This window comes from Triticum urartu, chromosome 2A (genome assembly GCF_056163025.1).
Source record: "Triticum urartu cultivar PI428250 chromosome 2A, HENAU_Tu73, whole genome shotgun sequence".
In the NCBI taxonomy this organism is placed as follows: domain Eukaryota; kingdom Viridiplantae; phylum Streptophyta; class Magnoliopsida; order Poales; family Poaceae; genus Triticum; species Triticum urartu.
Genome location: NC_141874.1, coordinates 506,884,107 through 506,905,743, shown reverse-complemented (window position 1 = coordinate 506,905,743; position 21,637 = coordinate 506,884,107). Strand labels below are relative to the sequence as shown.

Genomic DNA, 21,637 nt, shown 5'->3' with positions numbered 1-21,637 from the left:
ACTCAAGGCAATAGATTTATGGAGAATTTCATCCAAAGTTTTCAAGGAATAATCGGGAAATCGTTCCTCAAGAAATTTCCATATGGTATAGGCACAATTGTGAGTAGGCAAACTAGCAATCAAATTTTTGGGCAATCCTCTAATGATGAGCTCAATAGTTCTAAGATTGCGAATCATGTCAATATCTTCATCTAGGGTAGGATGCAAGGGATCAATATGGGGTGCACAAGGGCTAGCAATATACTTGTTCAAATGATATTGATTGAAGATTACAAGCATCTCATTTTTCCACTCATGAAAATACTCTCCCTCAAGAATAGGCACTCTATGTCTAAGACTCCCTAATGTAGACACATCCATCTTCCTCCAATGGTGATTAAACCAAGGCAATGGAGACCAAAGCTCTGGTACCACTTGTAGGATCTAGAAGTAGATGTGTCTAGAGGGGGGTGATTAGACACTTAGTGCTAAAGTTGCAATTTTTAAGCTTTTTCGGTTTAAGTGGAGTTTAGGCACAATTTCAACACACACAATACATATCAAGCAAGCATGCAAAAAGTATATGAGCAGCGGAATGTAAAGCATGCAACTTGCGAGAATGTAAAGAGAAGGGTTTGGAGAATTCAAACGCAATTGAAGACATAGATGTTTTTCCCGTGGTTCGGATAGGTGGTGCTATCCTACATCCACGTTGATGGAGACTTCAACCCACGAAGGGTAACGGTTGCGCGAGTCCACACAGGGCTCCACCCAAGGGTAACGGTTGCGCGAGTCCACACAGGGCTCCACCCACGAAGGGTCCACGAAGAAGCAACCACCCACAAAGGGTCCACGAAGAAGCAACCTTGTCTATCCCACCATGGTCATCGCCCACACAGGACTTGCCTCACTAGCGGTAGATCTTCACGAAGTAGGCGATCTCCTTGCACTTACAAACTGCTTGGTTCAACTCCACAATCTTGTCAGAGGCTCCCAAGTGACACCTAGCCAATCTAGGAGATACCACTCTCCAAGAAGTAACAAATGGTGTGTAGGTAATGAACTCCTTGCTCTTATGCTTCAAATGATAGTCTCCCCAACACTCAACTCTCTCTCATAGGATTTGGATTTGGTGGAAAGAAGGTTTGAGTGGAAAGCAACTTGGGAAGGCTAGAGATCAAGATTCATATGGTAGGAATGGAATGTCTTGGTCTCAACACATGAGTAGGTGGTTCTCTCTCAGAACATATGAGTTGGAATGGTGTGTGTGTTCTGATGGCTCTCTCTTGAATGAGAAGGAGGTGGAGGGGTATATATAGCCTCCACACAAAATCCAACCGTTACACAGTTTTCCAATCTCGGTGGGACCGAATCAATAAACTCGGTCGGACCGAAAATGTAAACCTAGTGACCGTTAGTGATTTCGGTGGGACCGACTGGATCAACTCGGTGGGACCGATGTGCTAGGGTTAGGGTAAATCCAAAACTCGGTTTGACCGATTACTCAAACTCGGTGGGACCGATTTGGGTAATAAGTGAAACTGAGATTTGGTCAAGAAAACTCGGTGGGACCGATTGCATATCTCGGTGGGACCGAGAATATTGCAATGGGTAACAGAGAGTTTGCAAGCCCATCTCGGTCAGACCGAGATCCCATCGGTGAGACCGAACTGATTAGGGTTTGGCAGTGGCTAATGACAAGTGAAACTCGGTGGAGCCGGATAGGAAGAATCGGTAGGACCGAGTTTGGCTTAGGGTTTAGGTCATATGTGGATATGGGAAAGTAGTTGAGGATTTTGGAGCATATCATTAAGCACATGAAGCAAGAGGCTCATTAAGCAACACCTCATCCCTCCTTGATAGTATTGGCTTTTCCTAAAGACTCAATGTGATCTTGGATCACTAAAATATAAAATGAAGAGTCTTGAGCTTGAAGCTTTAGCCAATACTTTGTCCTTAGCATCTTGAAGGAGTTCCCACAACCTTTAGTCCATGCCACTCCATTGTTGAACTTATCTGAAACATGCTAGATCAAAATGTTAGTCCAACAAGAGATATGTTGTCATCAATTATCAAAACCACCTAGGGAGCACTTGTGCTTCGATTTCGTGCTTGCGTAGGGAAGCACAAACCTTAACACAAATATTCTTACTAAAGCATAATTACTCATCAACATGACTCATGTATCACTATCATCATATCTCAAAACTATCACAAAGAATCAAGTTTATTTTGTCCAATGATCTTCATAAAAGTTTTTATTATCTCCTCCTTGGATATCTATCACTTTGGAACTAGTTTCATATGTTGCTTTTAATAATCTCAAACAAATAAGTGAAGAACATGAGCATCATATTTATTTCTCTCAAATTAATCTAAGTGAAGCATGAGAGAATTTCTTCAAAGATAACAAAACACACCATGCTCAAAAAGATATAAGTCAAGCACTAGGGCAAGCATAGCATAATTTGGCTCTCCAAAATAGGTGTGTAAAGCAAGGATTCTTATAAAAAATTAAAAAGAAAAACAAACAAAGACTCATATCATAGAAGATGCTCCAAACAAAACACATAATATGTGACAAATAAAAATATAGTTTCAAGTAAAATACCGATGGTTGTTAGAAGAAAGAGGGGATACCACTCGGGGCATCCCCAAGCTTAGTTGCTAGATACTTCTTGAATATTATCTTGGGGTTCCTCAAGAATCCCCAAGCTTAGCCTTTGGCTAATCCTTATTCCTTCATCCATCGCGATCTCGCCCAAAACTTGAAAACATCAATCACACAAAACTCAACAAAACTTCATGAGATCCGTTAATATAAGAAAGCAAATCACTACTTTAAGTACTGTTGCAAACCCATTCATATTTTGTTATTGTATTATATCTACTGTATTTTAACTTTTCCATGGCAAAAACTCTTAAAAGGAAACCATAGAATCATCAAAACAAGTACATAATACAATGAAAACAGAATCTGTCAAAAACAGGACAGTCTGCAGCAATCTGGATATTTCAAATACTTCCGTAACTCCAAAAATTCTGAAAAATTAGGACAAAGTGGGAAATTTTTATATCAATCTTCTTCAGAAAGAATCAGTATTTTATCGCGCTTCTATTAAAAATGAGAATTATTTTTCTGGGTGCAAAAGTTTCTGTTTTTCAGCAAGATCAAATTAACTATCACCCAACATGATCCCAAAGGCTTTGCTTGACACAAATAGTAATTAAAACATAAAAGAATACATCATAACAGTAGCATAATTGTGCAAACACTCAAGAACATAAAGAAAAAGACAAAAATAAATTTTATTCATTGGGTTGCCTCCCAACAAGCGCTATCGTTTTATGCCCCTAGTTAGGCATAAAATCTCAATGATGTTCACACAAAAGATAATAATTGAAACACAAAGAGGGAGCATCATCAAACATATGACAAACATATTTAAGTCTAACATACTTCCTATGCATAGTAATTTTATAAGAAAACAAATTATGAAGACAAGAAACATTTAACATATGCAAAGAGGAATAAAACATTGATGATCTCAACATAACGAGAGGAAATTTAGTAACATGAAGATTTCTACAACCATATTTCCCTCTCTCAAAATAATTATAAGTAGGATCATAATCAAATTCAACAATGTAGCTATCATATAAAATTTTCTCTCCATGATCCACATGCATGCAAAGTTGACACTCTTCCAAAATAGTGGGATTATCATCAAATAAAGTCATGACCTCTCCAAACCCAGTTTTATCAAAAATTTCATAAGATTGAACATACTCCAAAGTAGTGGGATCATTATTACCTAAAGTTGACACTCTTCCAAACCCGCTTTCAATATTATCGCAAACATATTCATCACGAGGCTTAAATAAATTTTCAAGATCATAAGAAGAATCTCCCCAATCATGATCATTGCAATAAGTAGTGGACATCTCAAAATTAGCATCCCCAAGCTTGGGGTTTTGCATATTATTAGCACAACTCGCATTAATATAATTTATAGTAAAATCATTGCAATCATTCTTTTCATTCAAGAAGCTATCGTGAATTACTTTATAAATTTTTCTTTTGGCACTTCATCACAATTTTCAGATTGAGGAATTTCAAGCAAAACTTCATAGAGATAATCTAGTGCACTCAAATCACTAGCAATTGGTTCATCATAATTGGATCTTTTAAAAAGAATAGGAAGTGGATGAGGATCCATATCAATAGATTTTTAGCAAGGAAAGATGCATGCAAATAGAAGACACATGGCAACACAAGCAAAGAGGCCAAGAAGATTGCAAGCAAAAAAGATAGATCTGACGAGAAAAAGGCGAATGAAAAAGAAGACGGATAAAACGGCAATTTTTTGTGAAGTGGGGGAGAAGAAAATGAGAGGCAAATTGGAAATAATGTAAATTGCAACGAGATGAGATTTGTGATTAGGAACCTGGTAGATGTTGGTGATGTCTCCCCGGCAACGGCGCCAGAAAGTTCCTTTGATGTCGCTTGAGATGCGTCGGTGTTTCCCCAAGGAATAAGGGAGGATGCAGCACAACAACGGTAAGGTATTTCCGTGAGTGATGAAACCAAGGTTATCGAACCAGTAGGAGAACCACACAACACTACGTAAATGGTACCTGCACACAAATAACAAATACTTGCAACCCGACGCGTTAAAGGGGTTGTTAATCCCTTTCGGGTAGCGGTGCCATAAAGTGATGTAAGGATAGGATAAAATTGTACTAGATTGATAGATGCAAATAAAAGTAAATAAAACGCAGCAAGGTATTTTTGGGTTTTGATAATATAGATCTGAAAATAAAAGAAGCAAATAAAAGAAAAGGCAATTGGCAATATGGATACAAAAGTATATGATAGGAAAATAGACCCGGGGGCCGTAGATTTCACTAGTGGCTTCTCTCGAGAATATAGCAACGGTGGGTACACAAATTACTGTTGGGCAATTGATAGAAAATCAAATAATTATGACGATATCCAAGACAATGATCATGTATATAGGCATCATGCCCAAGATTAGTAGACCGACTCTTGCCTGCATCTACTACTATTACTCGACACATCGACCGCTATCCAGCATGCATATAGTGTATTAAGTTCATGGAAAAATGGAGTAATGCAATAAGAACGGTGACATTATGTAGACAAGATCTATTCATGTAGGAATAGAACCCATCTTTTTATCCTTAATAGCAAAGATACAAGTGTGTCTTTCTGCCCCTTCTATCACTGGGAAAGGACACCGCAAGATCAACCCATTACAAAGCACCTCTTCACATTACAAGATAAATAGATCAAGTTGGCTAAACAAAACCCAAATATCGGAGAAGAAATACGAGGCTATAACAATCAAGATTGGATATTAAATCAAGGCAAATATGATCATAAACTCACAATTCATCGGATCCCGACAAACACACCGCAAAGAGTCATTACATCAAATAGATCTCCAAGAGACCGTTGTATTGAGATACAAAGAGAGAAAAAAGGCATCTAGCTACTACCTACGGACCCGTATGTCTAAGTTCAACTACTCACGCATCATCGGAGAGGCACCAATGAGGATGATGAACCCCTCCGTGATCGTGTTCCCCTCCGGTGGAGTGCCGGAATAGGGCTCTAGATTGGATCTTGTGGTTCTGGAACTTGCGGCGGCTGGAATAAAATTTCATCGACTCCGCTAGGGTTTCTGGAGCAAGGAGGTATTTATAGAGTGAAGAGGCGGTGTGAGAGGCCGCCGAGGTGGGCACAACCCACCTGGGGTGCCTGGGGGCCCAGGCGCGCCCTGGTGGGTTGTGCCCCGCTCAGGGCACTGCCCCCCCAGGTGCTTCTCTAGCCCATATGGTGTCTCCTGGTCCAAAAAACTCCACAACAAGTTTCGCTCTATTTGGACTCCGTTTGATATTGATTATCTGCGATGTAAAAAACAAGCAGAAAACATCAACTGGCACATGGCACTATGTCAATAGGTTAGTCCTGAAAATGATATAACATGATTGTAAAACACCCAAGAATGATAATATAACAGCATGGAACAATCAAAAATTATAGATACGTTGGAGTCGTATCAGCATCCCAAGCTTAATTTCTGCTTGTCCTCGAGTAGGTAAATGATAAAAACAAAATTTTTGATGTGGAATGCTGCCTAACATGTTCATCACATATTCTTTCCTTTATAGCATGGATAATTGGACTTTTATATGGTTCAAATCAATAGTCTAGTTTTGACATGAGGACTTTAATACTCAAGCACATCAACAAACAACCATTTCCTTTAAAATATCAACACTAAAGCAAGTTATCCCTACCGCATTATGCTCAATCATTGATCCATTCATGAAACACACTCGCATATTAGCTACACCCAATGCTCAAGTACGATCATGGTGCTCCTTAGTTGCTACTTTGTAAGAGAAGATGGAGACTCAAGTAAAAATAAAAATTGCATATAGTAAATAGAAAGGCCCTTCGCGGAGGGAAGTAGGGATTTGTAGAGGAGCTATAGCTCAAAGCGAAAAAGATAGAGATAAAACATTTTGGGTGGCATGCTTTTCCTGTCAATGAAAACGATCGAGTAGTTCCCAATACTTTCCATGCAAGATATATCATAGGCGGTTCCCAAACAGAAAATAAAGTTTATTCCTTTTTCCACCATACTTTCACATTCCATGGCTAACCGAATCCACGCATGTCGTCCATACTAATGCTTTCCAAGGAATTTATTATTTGACAACACAAAGTAAATTCATTTTTCATTTCGGGACTGGGCATCCCTAATACCTTTGTCGTACTCTCGTGCAATGACAAGTGAATAAACACTCATCTTGAGAATAACATAGCTAGCATGGAAATATATCAGCCACCCCCTGCCGTTTCATGAGCGGTACTCTCATACAAAAGAGAAATTTATTTTGAAAATTAGAAGTGGGACATACAAATTTGCTTAGAACGGCAAAAGAATACCGCATATAGGTAGGTATAGTGGACTCATGTGGCAAAAACTGATTTAAAGGATTTTGGATGCACAAGTAGTGATCACAGTTAGTTAGAAATTAAGGCTAGCAAAAGATTGACAAGCATCCAAGCAAGAAACGAAAAATCTCATAAGCGAGCATTAAGCATAACTAACACTGAATAATGCACCGCAAGTAGGATGTAATTTCATTGCATAACTATTGAATTTCGTGCTTGCGTAGGGAAGCACAAACATTAACACAAATATTCTTACTAAAGCATAATTACTCATCAACATGGCTCATGTATCACTATCATCATATCTCAAAACTATCACAAAGAATCAAGTTTATTTTGTCCAATGATCTTCATAAAAGTTTTTATTATATCCTCCTTGGATATCTATCAATTTGGAACTAGTTTCATATGTTGCTTTTAATAAGCTCAAAAAAATATAAGTGAAGAACATGAGCATCATATTTGTTTCTCTCAAATTAATCTAAGTGAATCATGAGATAATTTCTTCAAAGATAACAAAACACACCGTGCTCAAAAAGATATAAGTGAAGCACTAGGGCAAGCATAGCATAATTTGGCTCTCCAAAATAGGTGTGTACAGCAAGCATGCTTATTAAAAATTAAAATGAAAAACAAACAAAGACTCATATCATGGAAGACGCTCCAAACAAAACTCATAATATGTGACGAATAAAAATATAGTTTCAAGTAAAATACCGATGGTTGTTAGAAGAAAGAGGGGATACCACTCGGGGGCATCCCCAAGCTTAGTTGCTACATACTTCTTGAATATTATCTTGGGGTGCCTCGAGAATCCCCAAGCTTAGCCTTTGGCTAATCCTTATTCCTTCATCCATCGCGTTCTCGCCCAAAAATTGAAAACATCAATCACACAAAACTCAACAAAACTTCATGAGATCCGTTAGTATAAGAAAGTAAATCACTTCTTTAAGTACTGTTGCAAACCCATTCATATTTTGTTATTGTATTATATCTACTGTATTTTAACTTTTCCATGGCAAAAACTCTTCAAAGGAAACCATAGAATCATCAAAACAAGTACATAATACAATGAAAACAGAATCTATCAAAAACAGGACAGTCTGTAGCAATCTGAATATTTCGAATACTTCCGTAACTTGAAAAATTCTGAAAAATTACGACAAAGTGGGAAATTTTTGTATCAATATTCTTCACAAAGAATCAATATTTTATCGCACTTCTGTTAAAAATGAGAATTATTTTTCTGGGTGCAAAAGTTTCTGTTTTCAGCAAGATCAAATTAACTATCACCCAACATGATCCCAAAGGCTTTGCTTGACACAAATAGTAATTAAAACATAAAAAGCACAATCATAACAGTAGCATAATTGTGAAAACACTCAAGAACAGAAAGAAAAAGACAAAAATAAATTTTATTCATTGGGTTGCCTCCCAACAAGCGCTATCATTTGATGCCCCTAGTTAGGCATAAAATTTCAATGATGTTCACATGAAAGATAATAATTGAAACACAAAGAGGGAGTATCATGAAACATGTGATAAACACATTTAAGTCTAACATACTTCCTATGCATAGGAATTTTATAAGAAAACAAATTATGAAGACAAGAAACATTTAACATATGCAAAGAGGAATAAAACATTGACGATCTCAACATAACGAGAGGAAATTTAGTAACATGAAGATTTATACAACCATATTTCCCTCTCTCAAAATAATTATAAGTAGGATCGTAATCAAATTCAACAATGTAGCTATCATATAATTTTTTTTCTCCATGATCCACGTGCATGCAAAGTTGACATTCTTCCAAAATAGTGGGATTATCATCAAATAAATTCATGACCACTCCAAGCCCACTTTTATCAAAAAATTCATAAGATTGAACATACTCCAAAGTAGTGGGATCATTATTACCTAGAGTTGACGCTCTTCCAAACCCACTTTCAATATTATCAAAAACATATTCATCATGAGGCTTAAATAAGTTTTCAAGATCATAAGAAGAATCACCCCAATCATGATCCTTGCAATAAGTAGTGGACATCTCAAAATTAGCATCCCCAAGCTTGGGGTTTTGCTTATTATTAGCACAATTGACATTAATAGAAATTATAGTAAAATCATTGCAATCATGCTTTTCATTTAAGGAGCTATCGTGAATTACCTCATAAATTTATTCTTTTGGCACTTCATCACAATTTTCAGATTGAGGAATTTCAAGCAAAACTTCATAGAGATAATCTAGTGCACTCAAATTGTTGGAATAATGGACCACGGGTAGCTTAACCCGGGTCCCTGGGCATTTCAAGACGTTGGGCTGGTTGCGCCCAACGAGTGTCAAGGATGAAGCGCCACCATCTGGTGGCCGGCTGGCTTGACACAGCCAGCTGCCAGAGGACGGCCAAGTACCAGAAGACGGCCCCAAGACGAGCCGACTCCCAACAAGCGGCCTCTAGGGAGGCCGGCTCCTGGCAGGCGGCCCACGGTGCCCTCAAAGTCTGCGCCCCCATAACGAAGACAAGATGGGATGAGGCTACAACGTAGCCTATCACCCCCATATCCAGGGCGGGGCGTGGCCACAGTGTCTCGTACCGGCCGAGATCTCCGGACGACAAGGTACTGTTGCCATCCCGCCCGTGACGTCGCCGCTATCAGGCGGAACCCTGTTCCCACGATGGCCTGTCGATATGGCCTGCAGGCAGCAGCCCTACCAGGAAACAAGAGCCCAGAAGACGGCAGCACCTAAGCAGACGGACCCGGAGGGGGCCGACCTCTAACAGGCGGCCCACTCGTCCCTTGGAGTCCATGCACCATTAACCAAACAAGACATGATGTGTGGCTACAGTGATCTCCCACCAGACGGCGGGACTGTAGCCACGCCTCCCCCCGACCAAGCATGCGTCATTAGCGTTACGGCTACAATAACAAGCAGCCGTCCCGACCCGCGAGCGGCGGAGGCGGCCTGTCGGCTCCGTACCAGACCAGCCTGCAGGGCCCACCAGGCGTTGGGCCCAAGCAGCCGGCAGAGGAGCCGGCGACAGAAGACACTAACAGTTGGGTCCTACACCCGGCAAGATTACCATTGTACCCCTGGGGGTAGGCCTATATAAACCCCCCAGGGCACTCATGCAGAGGGTCCCTAGCCCTGTTAGACCTAGACACACATAGAGAGATGAGGAAGCTAGCCCTGCCTTCTTCTACCTCTCGCATACAGCTCGAGGAGCGCCATTGTACTCGTTAGTGCCTTAGTGATCATCCGGAGACCCCGCAGAGCAGGACTAGGGGTGTTTATCTCCTAGGAGAGCCCTGAACCTGGGTAAGATTCGCCAGCGTGCATGTCTTCGCCTCATCCCGTTTCCTGGCACCGGCGACGTCTTACTAGCCCCCATCATGATGAGCCATCCTTTGACATATGTCGCACCAAACCCCCGACATTTGGCGCCCACCGTGGGTCTAGGTGTACCGTCATCCGGAGATCTATTCTGGACGGGAACCCTCTTCCTCCCTGCTGAGCGTAGCCAGCCAGGCACGTCGGATGGCGCTTGCACCGACGCGTTGCATGGCACGAAGGTCGCCTGCGCGGCAAGCTGCCTCACCGACCTTGTTGGCAAGATCCGCCTCTCCGACGAGCCTGAACCCGACGCAAGTGATGACGGCCCCGAGATCCGCCTCGTCAGCTTCCTTGACCAGCTCCACGTCGCTGATGAGCCGGTCGTCGACTTGGAGTCGGTTGGCTCCACCGACCCGATGCTTGTCAACTCTGACATAGCATCGCTCGATGCATTCCCTACCAACGTGGTGATCGTTGATGATCCTTCCCCCGCGCCGACAGTTGCGGCAGCACCGTCACAGAGGTGCTCGTCATCAGCCACAATGGTGTTTCTGGTGACGGTGCCCGAGACCCGCTCCAGGCAACACTGCAAGACCTGTCTGCACCCATCACAGAAGATGCTGACGCCGAGACGCTGGAGGCATGCCGTATCCAGCTCGTCGAGAGCGCCAAGAAGCTAGCCAGCATGAGGCGCCTTTCGGAGGCTTACCAGCATGAGATGGACCATGCCGTCGGCGGCACGTTGACTCATGGCGGGCCCAGCCACCTCGGTACGGTTCGGCAACGTGGTGCGGCCATCGCCAGCATGTTCGGGGCCGATCGCCCCGTCTACGCCACGCCCATGGAGAACATACGAGCTGCCCAAGCGGCATCAGATGAGCTGGACAACCTCGAGGGCGACGAGCGTCGCCACATGATGGAGCGCGTACAGCGACTCATCGATGCGGCTGCTGAGCAGCAAGAAGCCGGCTGCCGCATCAAGGACCCCAAGCGGCGGAACGACGACCCACCTCCCCGCCAGGAGCATGGCGCGACATCCCGCATGCCGACTAATGGCAATCGCGGACGACGAGACAAGGAGCCAACTGCTAGCCACAGCCGGACGCACGTCACCATCGAGCGCGACCAAGATGGCCGCCCTTGTGTGGTGGAACGACCAGGCGACTACTGGCGTCCCCAGCGCAGAGAAAGGCGTGTGTCCCCGCCGCCTATTGATCATCCGAGTCTTGGAGGCCAGCTCGGCCCCCAAGAAGGAATCGGAGAGAATGATGCTCGCCACCGAATCGATCGTCTCAACCGGTCCCTGGTGCTAGAATAAGAAGATGCACTGGGCCCGCCTTGCTTTGGCCCCCGCATTAGAGATGAGCCCTTCCCCAAAGGGTTCACGCTCCCAAGAGATACGCCCAAGTATACCGGTTCTGTGAAGCCAGAGAACTGGCTGGTTGACTACTCCACAGCCGTCAGCATAGCAAACGGCAACAAGCGCGTTGCCGTGAAGTACGTTCCACTCATGCTCCAGGGCACCGCCCGGACATGGCTGGACAGCTTGAAGTGCCGCAACATCAACAACTGGGTAGATTTCACTGAAGCTTTTGTCCGCAACTTCACCAGCACATACAAGCGGCCGCCCAAGCCTCGCCAGCTCTCCTTGTGCGTCCAAGGCCACAACGAGTCGACTCGCGATTACCTCACCCATTGGGCCAAGCTGTGCAACTCTTGCGAGGGCGTTCACGAGGTGCAGGTCATTGAGTACGTCACAGCCGAGTGCAGAGAAGGCACTTTGCTCAAACACCGGCTCCTCTGCGACGAGCCGGCGACCCTCGACGAACTGCTGATCATAGCAGACAAATATGCCACAATCGATTCCTCTATCAAGACAGAGATTCAAGTTGATGCATCCGGCAAGGTGGCTCCTCAAGCTCCTCGGACCCCGGTTGGTGACACCACTCGGCGCCAGCAGCAAAGCAACAACAAGAGAAAAGCCCCGATGCCGGTTTCCACCAGCTGGCAGGTGGCTGCAGCCGAAGACCAGTAGCCGAAAGGACAGCCTCCTCCCAAGCGTCAGAAGGGCGGCAAGTCCAACAGGTTGCCCACCTTCTCCTATGAGCAGACTCTTGATGCTCCCTGCAAATTCCACAGCGGTGTGAAGCCATCAAACCACACCACCCGGAAGTGTCATTGGCTCACACGAATCTCCAAGGGCGAAGGAGTGCAACCCCCGCCGCCTGCTGGCCAGCCGCCTCCGCCTCCCCAACAGTCGGCGGCCCACCCAGCAGTCGACGCCATTCAAGGCAAATTCCCTGAAGAACATGGGGCATATGTTGTTTTCACCAGTGTGGCCAATGACAGGCGCAGTCGGCGCCAACGGTCTCGCGAGGTGAATGTTGTAGCCATTGAATCCCTAGAGTTCATGCACTGGTCAGAAAGGCCGATCAATTGGAGCTGGGCTGATCACCTGGAAGTGATGCCTTCTCTGGGTTCTTATGCTTTGGTGTTGGAGGCCACCTTTGCCGCGGAGAGGCGAGCCGCTCGTTTCTCCCGAATCCTGATAGATGGTGGCAGCAGCATCAACATCCTCTATTGTGACACCATGGAAAAGTTGAAGATCAAACCCAAGCACCTCCTTCCCAGTTGGACTATCTTCCATGGCATAGTTACTGGCCTTTCTCACTCATCAATCATAAAGATTCAGATAGATGTCCTCTTCGGGGACAAAGACCATTTCCGCCGAGAGCCCATCTGGTTTGAGGTGGTCGACTTGGAAAGCCCGTACCATGCACTGCTTGGCCGACCTGCTTTAGCCAAGATCATGGCGGTGCCACATTATGCCTACCTCAAGATGAAGATGATGAGCGCCAAGGGAGTCATCACCATCTCTAGAGATTATCAGAAGTGGTCCAACTGTGCGGCCGCCAGCAGCCGGTTGGCCGAGTCCCTTATGATCGCTGCCGAAAAGCGGCTCCTTGACCAGGTTGTGGCCATGGCCGGCAAGCAGCCGGACATCCCCCATGATCCCAAGGAGTCGGAAACCGAAGGATCCTTCAAGCCGGCCAAGGAGACAAAGAAGATACCGTTGGACCCAAAGCACCTGGAGAGGTGCGCTGTCATAGGTGCAAACCTTGACAGCAAATAGGAAAGCAAGCTCGTCGACTTCCTCCATGAGAATCGGGACATCTTTGCATGGTCTCCCAAAGACATGCCGGGTATCCCGACGGATTTCACTGAGCACAAGCTAGATGTCAGAGAAGATGCCAAGCCAGTCAAACAACCCCTCCGCCGACTCTCGGAGGAGAAGAGAAGAATCATTGGAGAAGAGATCGCCCGTCTGTTGGCAGCCGGCTTCATCATGGAAGTTTTCTTCCCAGAATGGCTGGCCAACCCAGTCCTAGTACTGAAGAAGAATAACAAATGGTGCACGTGCATTGATTACACCAGCCTCAACAAGGCCTTCCCAAAGGATATGTTTGCTCTGCCACAGATAGACTCCACAGCCGGATGCGAGCTGTTGAGTGTTTTGGATGCCTACTCAGGATATCACCAGATCAAATTGAACCCGGCAGACCGTCTGAAGACCGCATTCATCACACCATTTGGGGCCTTCTGCTACCTGACTATGACATTCGGCCTAAGAAATGCCGGTGCCACTTTTTAGCGTTGCATGCAGAAGTGCCTCCTTAAGCAACTCGGCAGAAATGCCCACATCTACGTAGACGATATCGTGGTGAAGACGGAGAAGCGCAACACACTCCTCGAAGACCTCAAGGAAACCTTTGAAAATTTGCGCCGATTTCAAATCAAGCTCAACCCAGAAAATGTGTGTTCAGAGTACCAGCCGGCCAGCTCCTTGGCTTCGTGGTCTCAGAACGCGGCATAGAGTGCAACCCTATGAAGATCAAAGCCATCGAGAAGATGGAGAAGCCCACCCGACTGCGAGACATCCAGAAGTTCACCGATTGCTTGGCATCCATCAGCCGGTTCATCAGTCGGCTGGGTAAGAAAGCTCTTCCCTTGTACCAGCTCATGAAGAAGACCACTCATTTCGAGTGGAATGACAAGGAGGATGATGCTTTTCTCTAGCTAAAAAGATGTTGACCACGCCGCCTGTCCTGGCGGCTCCGACTGCTAAAGAACACATGTACCTTTACATCGCCGCCGCCAGCCGGGTGGTCAGCACAGTCATAGTTGTGGAGCGCAAGGAAGACGGCAAGGCATTACCAGTCCAGAGGCCGGTGTATTACCTGAGTGAAGTGTTGTCCGCTTCCAAGCAGAACTGCCCCCACTATCAGAAGATGTGCTACGGCTTGCATTTTGCCGCCAAGAAGTTAAAGCCATACTTTCAAGAGCACCAATCACTGTTGTCTGCACTGCTCCCCTTGCTGAGATCATTGGCAACAGAGATGCTTCTAGCCGAGTGGCCAAATGGGCAATCGAGTAGGCCCCCTACACCATCTACTACCAGCCTCGCACTGCCATGAAGTCCCAAGCACTGGCTGACTTCCTCGTCGACTAGGCCGAGACCCAGTACATGCCACCAGCGCCTGACTCCACCCATTGGCGGATGCATTTTGATGGATCGAAAATGCGCGCTGGTTTGGGAGCCGGCATCGTCCTCACCTCTCCCAAAGGCGACAAGCTCAAGTATACGTTGCAAATCCACTTTTCCACCTCCAACAATGTGGCTGAGTTTGAAGCATTAATACACGGCCTCTGGTTGGCCAAAGAAATCGGCATCCGCTGGATCCTGTGCTACGGCGACTCCGACTTGGTGGTCCAGCAGTCTTCTAGCGACTGGGACGCCAAGGATGCAAACATGGCAAGCTACCGTTTTTTCGTCCAGCAACTCAGTGGATACTTCGAGGGGTGCGAGTTCCTTCACGTGCCAAGGACCAACAATGAGCAAGCAGATGCCTTGGCACGAATCGGCTCCACCCGGCAAGCAATACCAGCCGGTGTCTCCCTTCAGGGCCTACTCAAGCCATCGATCAAGCCCTCTCCGGAATCTGAATACATCTTTGTGCCGGCCCCTCCCGAAGCAGCCGGATCCGGCTCGGGGACTGCAACAGTCGGCCCGGGGACTTCAACAAGCGGCCCGGGTACTGCAGTAGTCGCACCCGGCCCGGGGACTTCAGAACCTGGCCCGGGGGCTGCGGCAGTCGGCCCGGGGACTTCATCAACACAGCAAGCGGCAGCCGACTCCAACCCACCGCCTCCCGGCCCAACCGCCCTCGTGCAAGTTGCAGTTCTGGCAGTCGAAGAAATAGCAGCACCTTCATGGGCGTAGCCCATCCTCAACTTTCTAATGAACCAAGAGTTGTTGACTGATGAGATCTCGGCCCGACAAGTGCAATGTCGAGTAGCAGTGTACACCATAGTCAACAGAGAACTTGTGAGGCGCAGTGTCACTGGGGTATACCAGCGCTGCGTGGAGCCGGAGAAAGGCCGAGGAATCCTCAAAGACATCCACCAAGGTGAGTGCGGCCACCACGCGGCTTCCAGGTCACTCATGGCCAAAGCTTTCCGCCACGGTTTCTTCTGGCCGACTGCCTTGGAGGATGCCAAGGATCTAGTCAAGCATTGCAAAGGGTGTCAGAAGTTCAGCTCGAAGCAACATCTACCGGCTTCTGCACTCAAGACCATCCCCTTAACATGGCCCTTCACCGTCTGGGGCTTGGATATGATGGGACCATTCAAGACAGCACGCGGAGGCATGACCCATCCGCTTGTCGCCATGGACAAATTCACTAAGTGGATAGAAGCAAAGCCAATCAAAAAGTTTAATGGTACGACTGCCGTGACCTTCATTGCAGATATCACCACTCGGTACGGAGTACCACACAGCATCATCACAGATAATGGCGCAAATTTTGCCAAAGGAGCCTTGGCCCATTTTTGCGCGACGGAGGGCATCTGACTGGACTTAGCGTCCGTTGCCCATCCACAGTCAAACGGCCAAGTTGAGCGAGCAAATGGCCTCATCCTATGTGGCATCAAGCCCCGACTGGTCGAGCCTCTAGAGCGATTGGCCGGCTGCTGGATTGAGGAGCTGCCGGCCATCCTCTGGAGCTTGCACATGGCTCCAAACAAGTCCACCAGCTTCACGCCTTTCTTCCTCGTCTATGGTGCCGAGGCCGTCATCCCAACTGCCATCGAGTTCGACTCACCTCGCGTCACCATGTACACTGAGGCGGAAGCAAAAGAAGCACGTGAAGACGGTGTCGATCTGCTCGAGGAGGGCCGGCTGTTAGCGCTCAGGCGGTCTGCCATCTACCAGCAGAGTCTACGCCGGTACTACAACCGGAAGGTCAAGCCAAGATCCTTCCAAGAGGGAGACCTTGTGCTCTGGCTGATCCAGCGAACAGCCAGCCAGCACAAGCTCTTGGCACCTTGGGAAGGCCCATTCGTCATCAGCAAAGCTTTGGGCAACGACTCCTACTATCTGATTGATGCTCAGAAGCCCAGAGCACGCAAGAGAGACGACTCCGGCAAAGAGACAGAGTGACGTGGAATGCCAACCTCCTTCAAAGGTTTTATAATTAATGCAGTATGTACCATGCTATCTTTTGTATTAAGTACGAAGACTCCGGGTCCCCCGAGAAGAGCTCGGGGGCTACCCTCTTTCATCTATATGATAAGTGTTATGCCTATGAATGTGTTATTTCATTATCTCCGTCTGGCACCGGGTTCGACTAGTCGGCCCGGGGGCTCGCCGCCTTGTACTATGTGCTGCTTCCTGCAGTCGGACAAGTAGTGTGTTGGCACCTAAGCCTCCTCCTGCCAGAAGCTGCAGCTTGCAGAGCGACTGTCCGGTGGGTAGGAGTTACAGGCAAGAAAGGGTGGCCACATGAACAATGGCTAAGGACCCCAAGCATGCACATAGTTCAGGTCAGCTTCCCGCCTCATCGGCTGGCTGCTGAAACAGCCGGCCGGCCGGTTTCTACTTAACTTGTTAATGCCCTAGACAGCTAAGTACTTGCCCTCCTGAAAGCAGCTAAGTACTTGACCAGCCAACAGTCTGCAGAGCGACTATTGCCTGGCAAGACGGCAGCCAAAGGAGGGCAGCAAAGGAAAAAGGCCAAAGGGCAGAAAACAAGACAAGTCAGAACTCGGCAAAAGCATAACTTCAGAGAAAGCAAATTTACATGACAAAAGGCCCTTGGCCAGCATTCAACAGAGTTTGAAATACACCCCGCGGGTGGAATTGTGCAAATTTAACAAAGTTTGTCGAGACTGATAAAGCAGGGAAAACAAAGATAAGTTGGCGGCCTAGGGAGCTGCAGAGGGGTTTGGCTGGCTGGCGAAGTCGGTGGTGCCGGTTGGAGGACTAGATGGCTGGTCAGTCTCCGCTTGGTCGCCTCCAGCCGCAGTCGACACGCTCGAGTGCGGCTCATTGTTCGAGGCACGATCAAGTTGGGGCTGGCCATCCGCTCTGACCTTTGGCGCATCTTATTCGCCTTCCTCGCCCTCCCCGTCTCCTCCCTTGTCTTCCCCCTCATTGCTGGAGTCGATCACCTCGGCCGAGTCTTCGTCGTCCTCCGAGTTCAGTCCGAACCACTCCGGCGACGCCTCGACTCCATCCTCAGCCAGCTCAGGAACAAAGACGCTGGTGTCGGTGTTGTCGGTGATCGCCGCTGCCCGTCTGACGAGGTCGCGCTCCACCGCCACCAGCTCCTCTTGGGCCTCCTGTGGAAACGTGGCCAACTGGGCTAGGTTTAGCCCAGGATACCACGCCTTGATGAACTCTAAGGCCCGGCGCACTCCAGCCCGGGCCGAAGAGCCCTTCCAGGCCTCGCGCCGGCCGGCCGCCACCTCCAACCAGTCGGGAGTCCGACTGGGAGTGCACAGAACCGGCATGTATGGCCAAAAGGCGGAGACCGCCAAGGCCCCGACATGCTGAAGGCGGCGCAACATCCGATGAGCCGGCCGAAGGCGGGCTTGGATGCTGAGAAGCTGCTCGCTAAGGGTCCGGGGGCATCAGCAGCGATCTGCACGCCTTCTGCCGTCCGTTCCTCGCGATAAGCCTCGATGGCCTCATTGGCGTCGTCAGAATGGCCAGGAAAGAAGTTTGCACAGACAGAAGGCAAAGAAGTCAAAAGTCAGAAGCTGGAGGCCGGCTCGGTCAGCAGCCGGCAGCCGAAAGAAAAAGAAAAAGAAGAAAACTTACCATCAACCATGTCTTCAATCCTGCCAAAGCCGGATTTCAGCAGTGCCTCCTTGTCGGTCCAGGTGGAGCGTTCGGTCTCGAACTCAGCAAGAAGATTGGACTCCCTCGCCTCCGCCTCCTTCCGGGCCGTCTAGAGAAGCTCCGCCTGCTCCGCCAGTTGCGTGGCCAGTCAGTCACGCTCCTGGGCCAGCTCGTTGCACTCTGCCTCCTTGGCACGCAATGCAGTATTGGCTTCACCCAGCTGACATTGTAGGAAGGCATTGGCTTCTGCAAGAACAGAGAAAGAAAAAGATGTCAGTAACCAACAAAAAAGAAGTATAGTTGCCGGGGAGATCCGACCCGACTGCTCAGCAGTCGGACCGAATCTCGGGGACTACAGCCCGTGGGTGCGCTATCTCGCCCCCGCAGCGAAGGGAAATAGGGACTTACTCCAGATTTCCGAGAAGTCAGTGGTCCGTCTGTCCAGCACCCGGACGTTGGAGTTGAAGGTGATCGCGCAAAGGTTATGATAGTCCTACAATGAAGATAGAAGAAAAGGTTAGCACTCGGAGCTTGCCAATTAAAGTTCCGGGCCACCTGCTCAGCAGCCGGCCCCAAACTTGGGGACTACACCCAGTGGGTGTGCTGGCGCGCCCCCACAGAGAAGTACAAGAATCAAAGATAAAGAAGTGAGAAACATACCTGAATGGCCGCTCGCGAATCCAGGAACGCCCAGTTGCATTGCTGAAGGGCGGTGGCCTCAGCTTGGAGTTTGGCCTGGACGTCTAGGATCGCCTGGTTCAAAGAACTTGTTCCGCCTCCGCGCACCCATTCGGCAGGAGCGGCGCTGGTTGCTTCGGCCTCCGGGGCGGATGAGCTCGCGGCACCGGCTTCCAGCGGTCGTGGCTCCGAAGTTGTCTTCGCGCCTCGGTGGCACGAAGGTGTGCGGGCCTCAGAAGATGGGCCCGTCACCATCTTGTTTCCGGGCGGTGGCACCAGCGGGGCCGACGGTTGTTTGTCCCGCGCTCTCGTAGACGACGGTGGCGGGGGTACGACCTCCTCCGACGTGACGACATCGCTGCCTTCCCTCTCCATGACTGGCTGTTCGGCGCCGGCTCCCCCAGTCGGCGCCGTGAACTCTGGTGGTGGCGGAACGGAGTTCAGGGTAACAACAAACAGCGGCGCCTGATGGTGCGCGGCTTCGTTGGCCAGCTTCTTCGCCGCGGCGTTGGCCTCAGCCTCCGCCAGCTTCTTCAGCGTGGCGGCCTCCACCTTCTCCCTACGGGCGGCTTCCCGCTCCTCGCGCGCCTCCCGCGCATTTCGTTCCTGCGCCTCCTGGAGGTCGGTTGCAGGGTCGATTTGCCGGGTGGAGGCAGAAGTCTTCGCCGACCCAATGACGGAGGCGGCGGCCAACTTCTCAAGAGAGAGCAAAGCCCTAAGACAAGAAATTAAAGCAGAAAAGCTCAGAAAGAATCAACCAAAGAGAAAAAAGCACAAGGAAAGGACGCTTACCCCGATACCATGGGAGGCGCTTTCAGAAGCTTCTGAAATTTGGTCACCTTCGCGGGGCCTCCTTCTGCTTGGTCATGGCGGTCGGGTTCTTGGGCTTCTTCGGCGCGCTGCCAAACAAGGCGGTGCCTTGTTTGCGCTTGCGTGTGCCGCCTTGAGCAGCTGGCTCAACGGAAGGGCCCGCATCCGCCCTGCCGGCGCCTCGCGCATGGCGCGGCTCGTCCTCATCCTCGTCATCGTCGGGCCGGGTCTCGATGCCACCCACGTCTTCGGAGGCGCCCGCTCTGTCGCCGACGCCTATGACGTCGTCCTCCAATGCGGCCGCCCCCAAGTCGGGGTCGTCCATGTCTCTCACCGCCCGGTCCGGCAGGTAGTCTCCACCCGGCCCTACGATGGCGGCCATCGCCGAAGACATGAAGATCTGCGTTTGAAGGACTGACTGGTCAAGACGGCAAGACCGAGACCAAGACAAATACTAAAAGAAGAGTGAGTTGAAGAACTTACAGGAGGCGGCGGGCTGGCCCGGGAGTATGGTTGCATGCCGAACTACCAAGATCCATCCGATAGCTTGAGGTCTGAGATCTCGTTCACCATGCGAGCGACCTCTACAGCCGGCATGTCCTTCATGCACATCCGGCTTGGGTCCCGATTCCCACTCATCCGACAGATCAGATGTGGCCGGCCTTGGAGCGGGAGAACCCGATGCTCGACGAAGGCGAATAGCAGGTCAGACACCTTGAGGCCTGCCGAGTCCGTCAGCACCCGGAGCCGGTTGATGGCCGCGATGGCGTCGGCTGACAAGGGCTTCGGCTTGTTGCCCCAGTTGGCCCGAGGTTCGGCCGGAGGGCTGGCTTCATAGGGTGGCAAGTTGATTAAGTCCATGGCGGGGTCGACGTTCTCCGCGTAAAAATACGATTTCTGCCACAGTTTGACCGACTGTGACAGCTTGATGGTGGGGAAGGCATTCTTCGCCGACGGACGGCGCACCGCAACGAAGGCGCCGCATTGGGCCGCCTTCTCCCTGGCGGAGGTGCCCAACTTGGTGTAAAAGAATGCTCCCCAAAACTCGATGGTGGGGAGGATGCCGAGATAGCCCTCGCACATCGTGACGAAGGCGGACAACAGTTCACGGTGTTGGGCATCAGGTGATGCGGCTGGAGATGATAGAAATTAAGGAAGGAGCGGAAAAACCCACTCGCCGGCAGGCCAAAGCCGCGCAGGAAGTGCGAGCGGAAGATGACCCACTCGCCTCCCGGCGATGCCGGCGAGATTTCCTCTTCCGGCGGCATGCGCAACTTGACGTAGCCCGCACCGGGCAGCCGCCGTGTGGCGCGAAGGAAGGCGAGATGGTCGGCGATGACGACCGAGCCATCCTAGTCCCCTCCCTTCTCGCGCATCATGGAGTCCTAACTTGGCGGGGAAATGGCGCGGTGGCTGGGGCGAGGTCCGCGGCGAAGCAAGAAGCTCGACGCGGAGGAGATTGTCGGCGACAAGCAGCGGTGGCGCTTCAGTGGGGTGCAGGAGTGCGGTGGTAGCAGGAGAAGGAGAAGGATGAAAATGGCAATGGGGAGGAGGGCACGCGTGCTTCGTTGCTCCCCCTCTTACCCCCTACTTATAGCCCCTGGGCTGCGAAGCCGAGGGGGCGGGGCGTGGGATCGTGGGATTAACTACGCCCACGAC

The 21,637-nt window shown here is 49.2% G+C and overlaps 1 protein-coding gene across 1 annotated transcript; it reads left to right on the top strand.

Moving 5' to 3' along the window:
- Positions 1-12,772: 12,772 nt before the first annotated feature.
- LOC147985659 (uncharacterized) lies at positions 12,773-13,441 on the top strand. Its single transcript, XM_087541684.1, has one exon. The coding sequence runs from the start codon at positions 12,773-12,775 to the stop codon at positions 13,439-13,441; it is 669 nt and encodes a 222-aa protein (XP_087397810.1).
- The last annotated feature ends 8,196 nt before the right edge of the window (positions 13,442-21,637 follow it).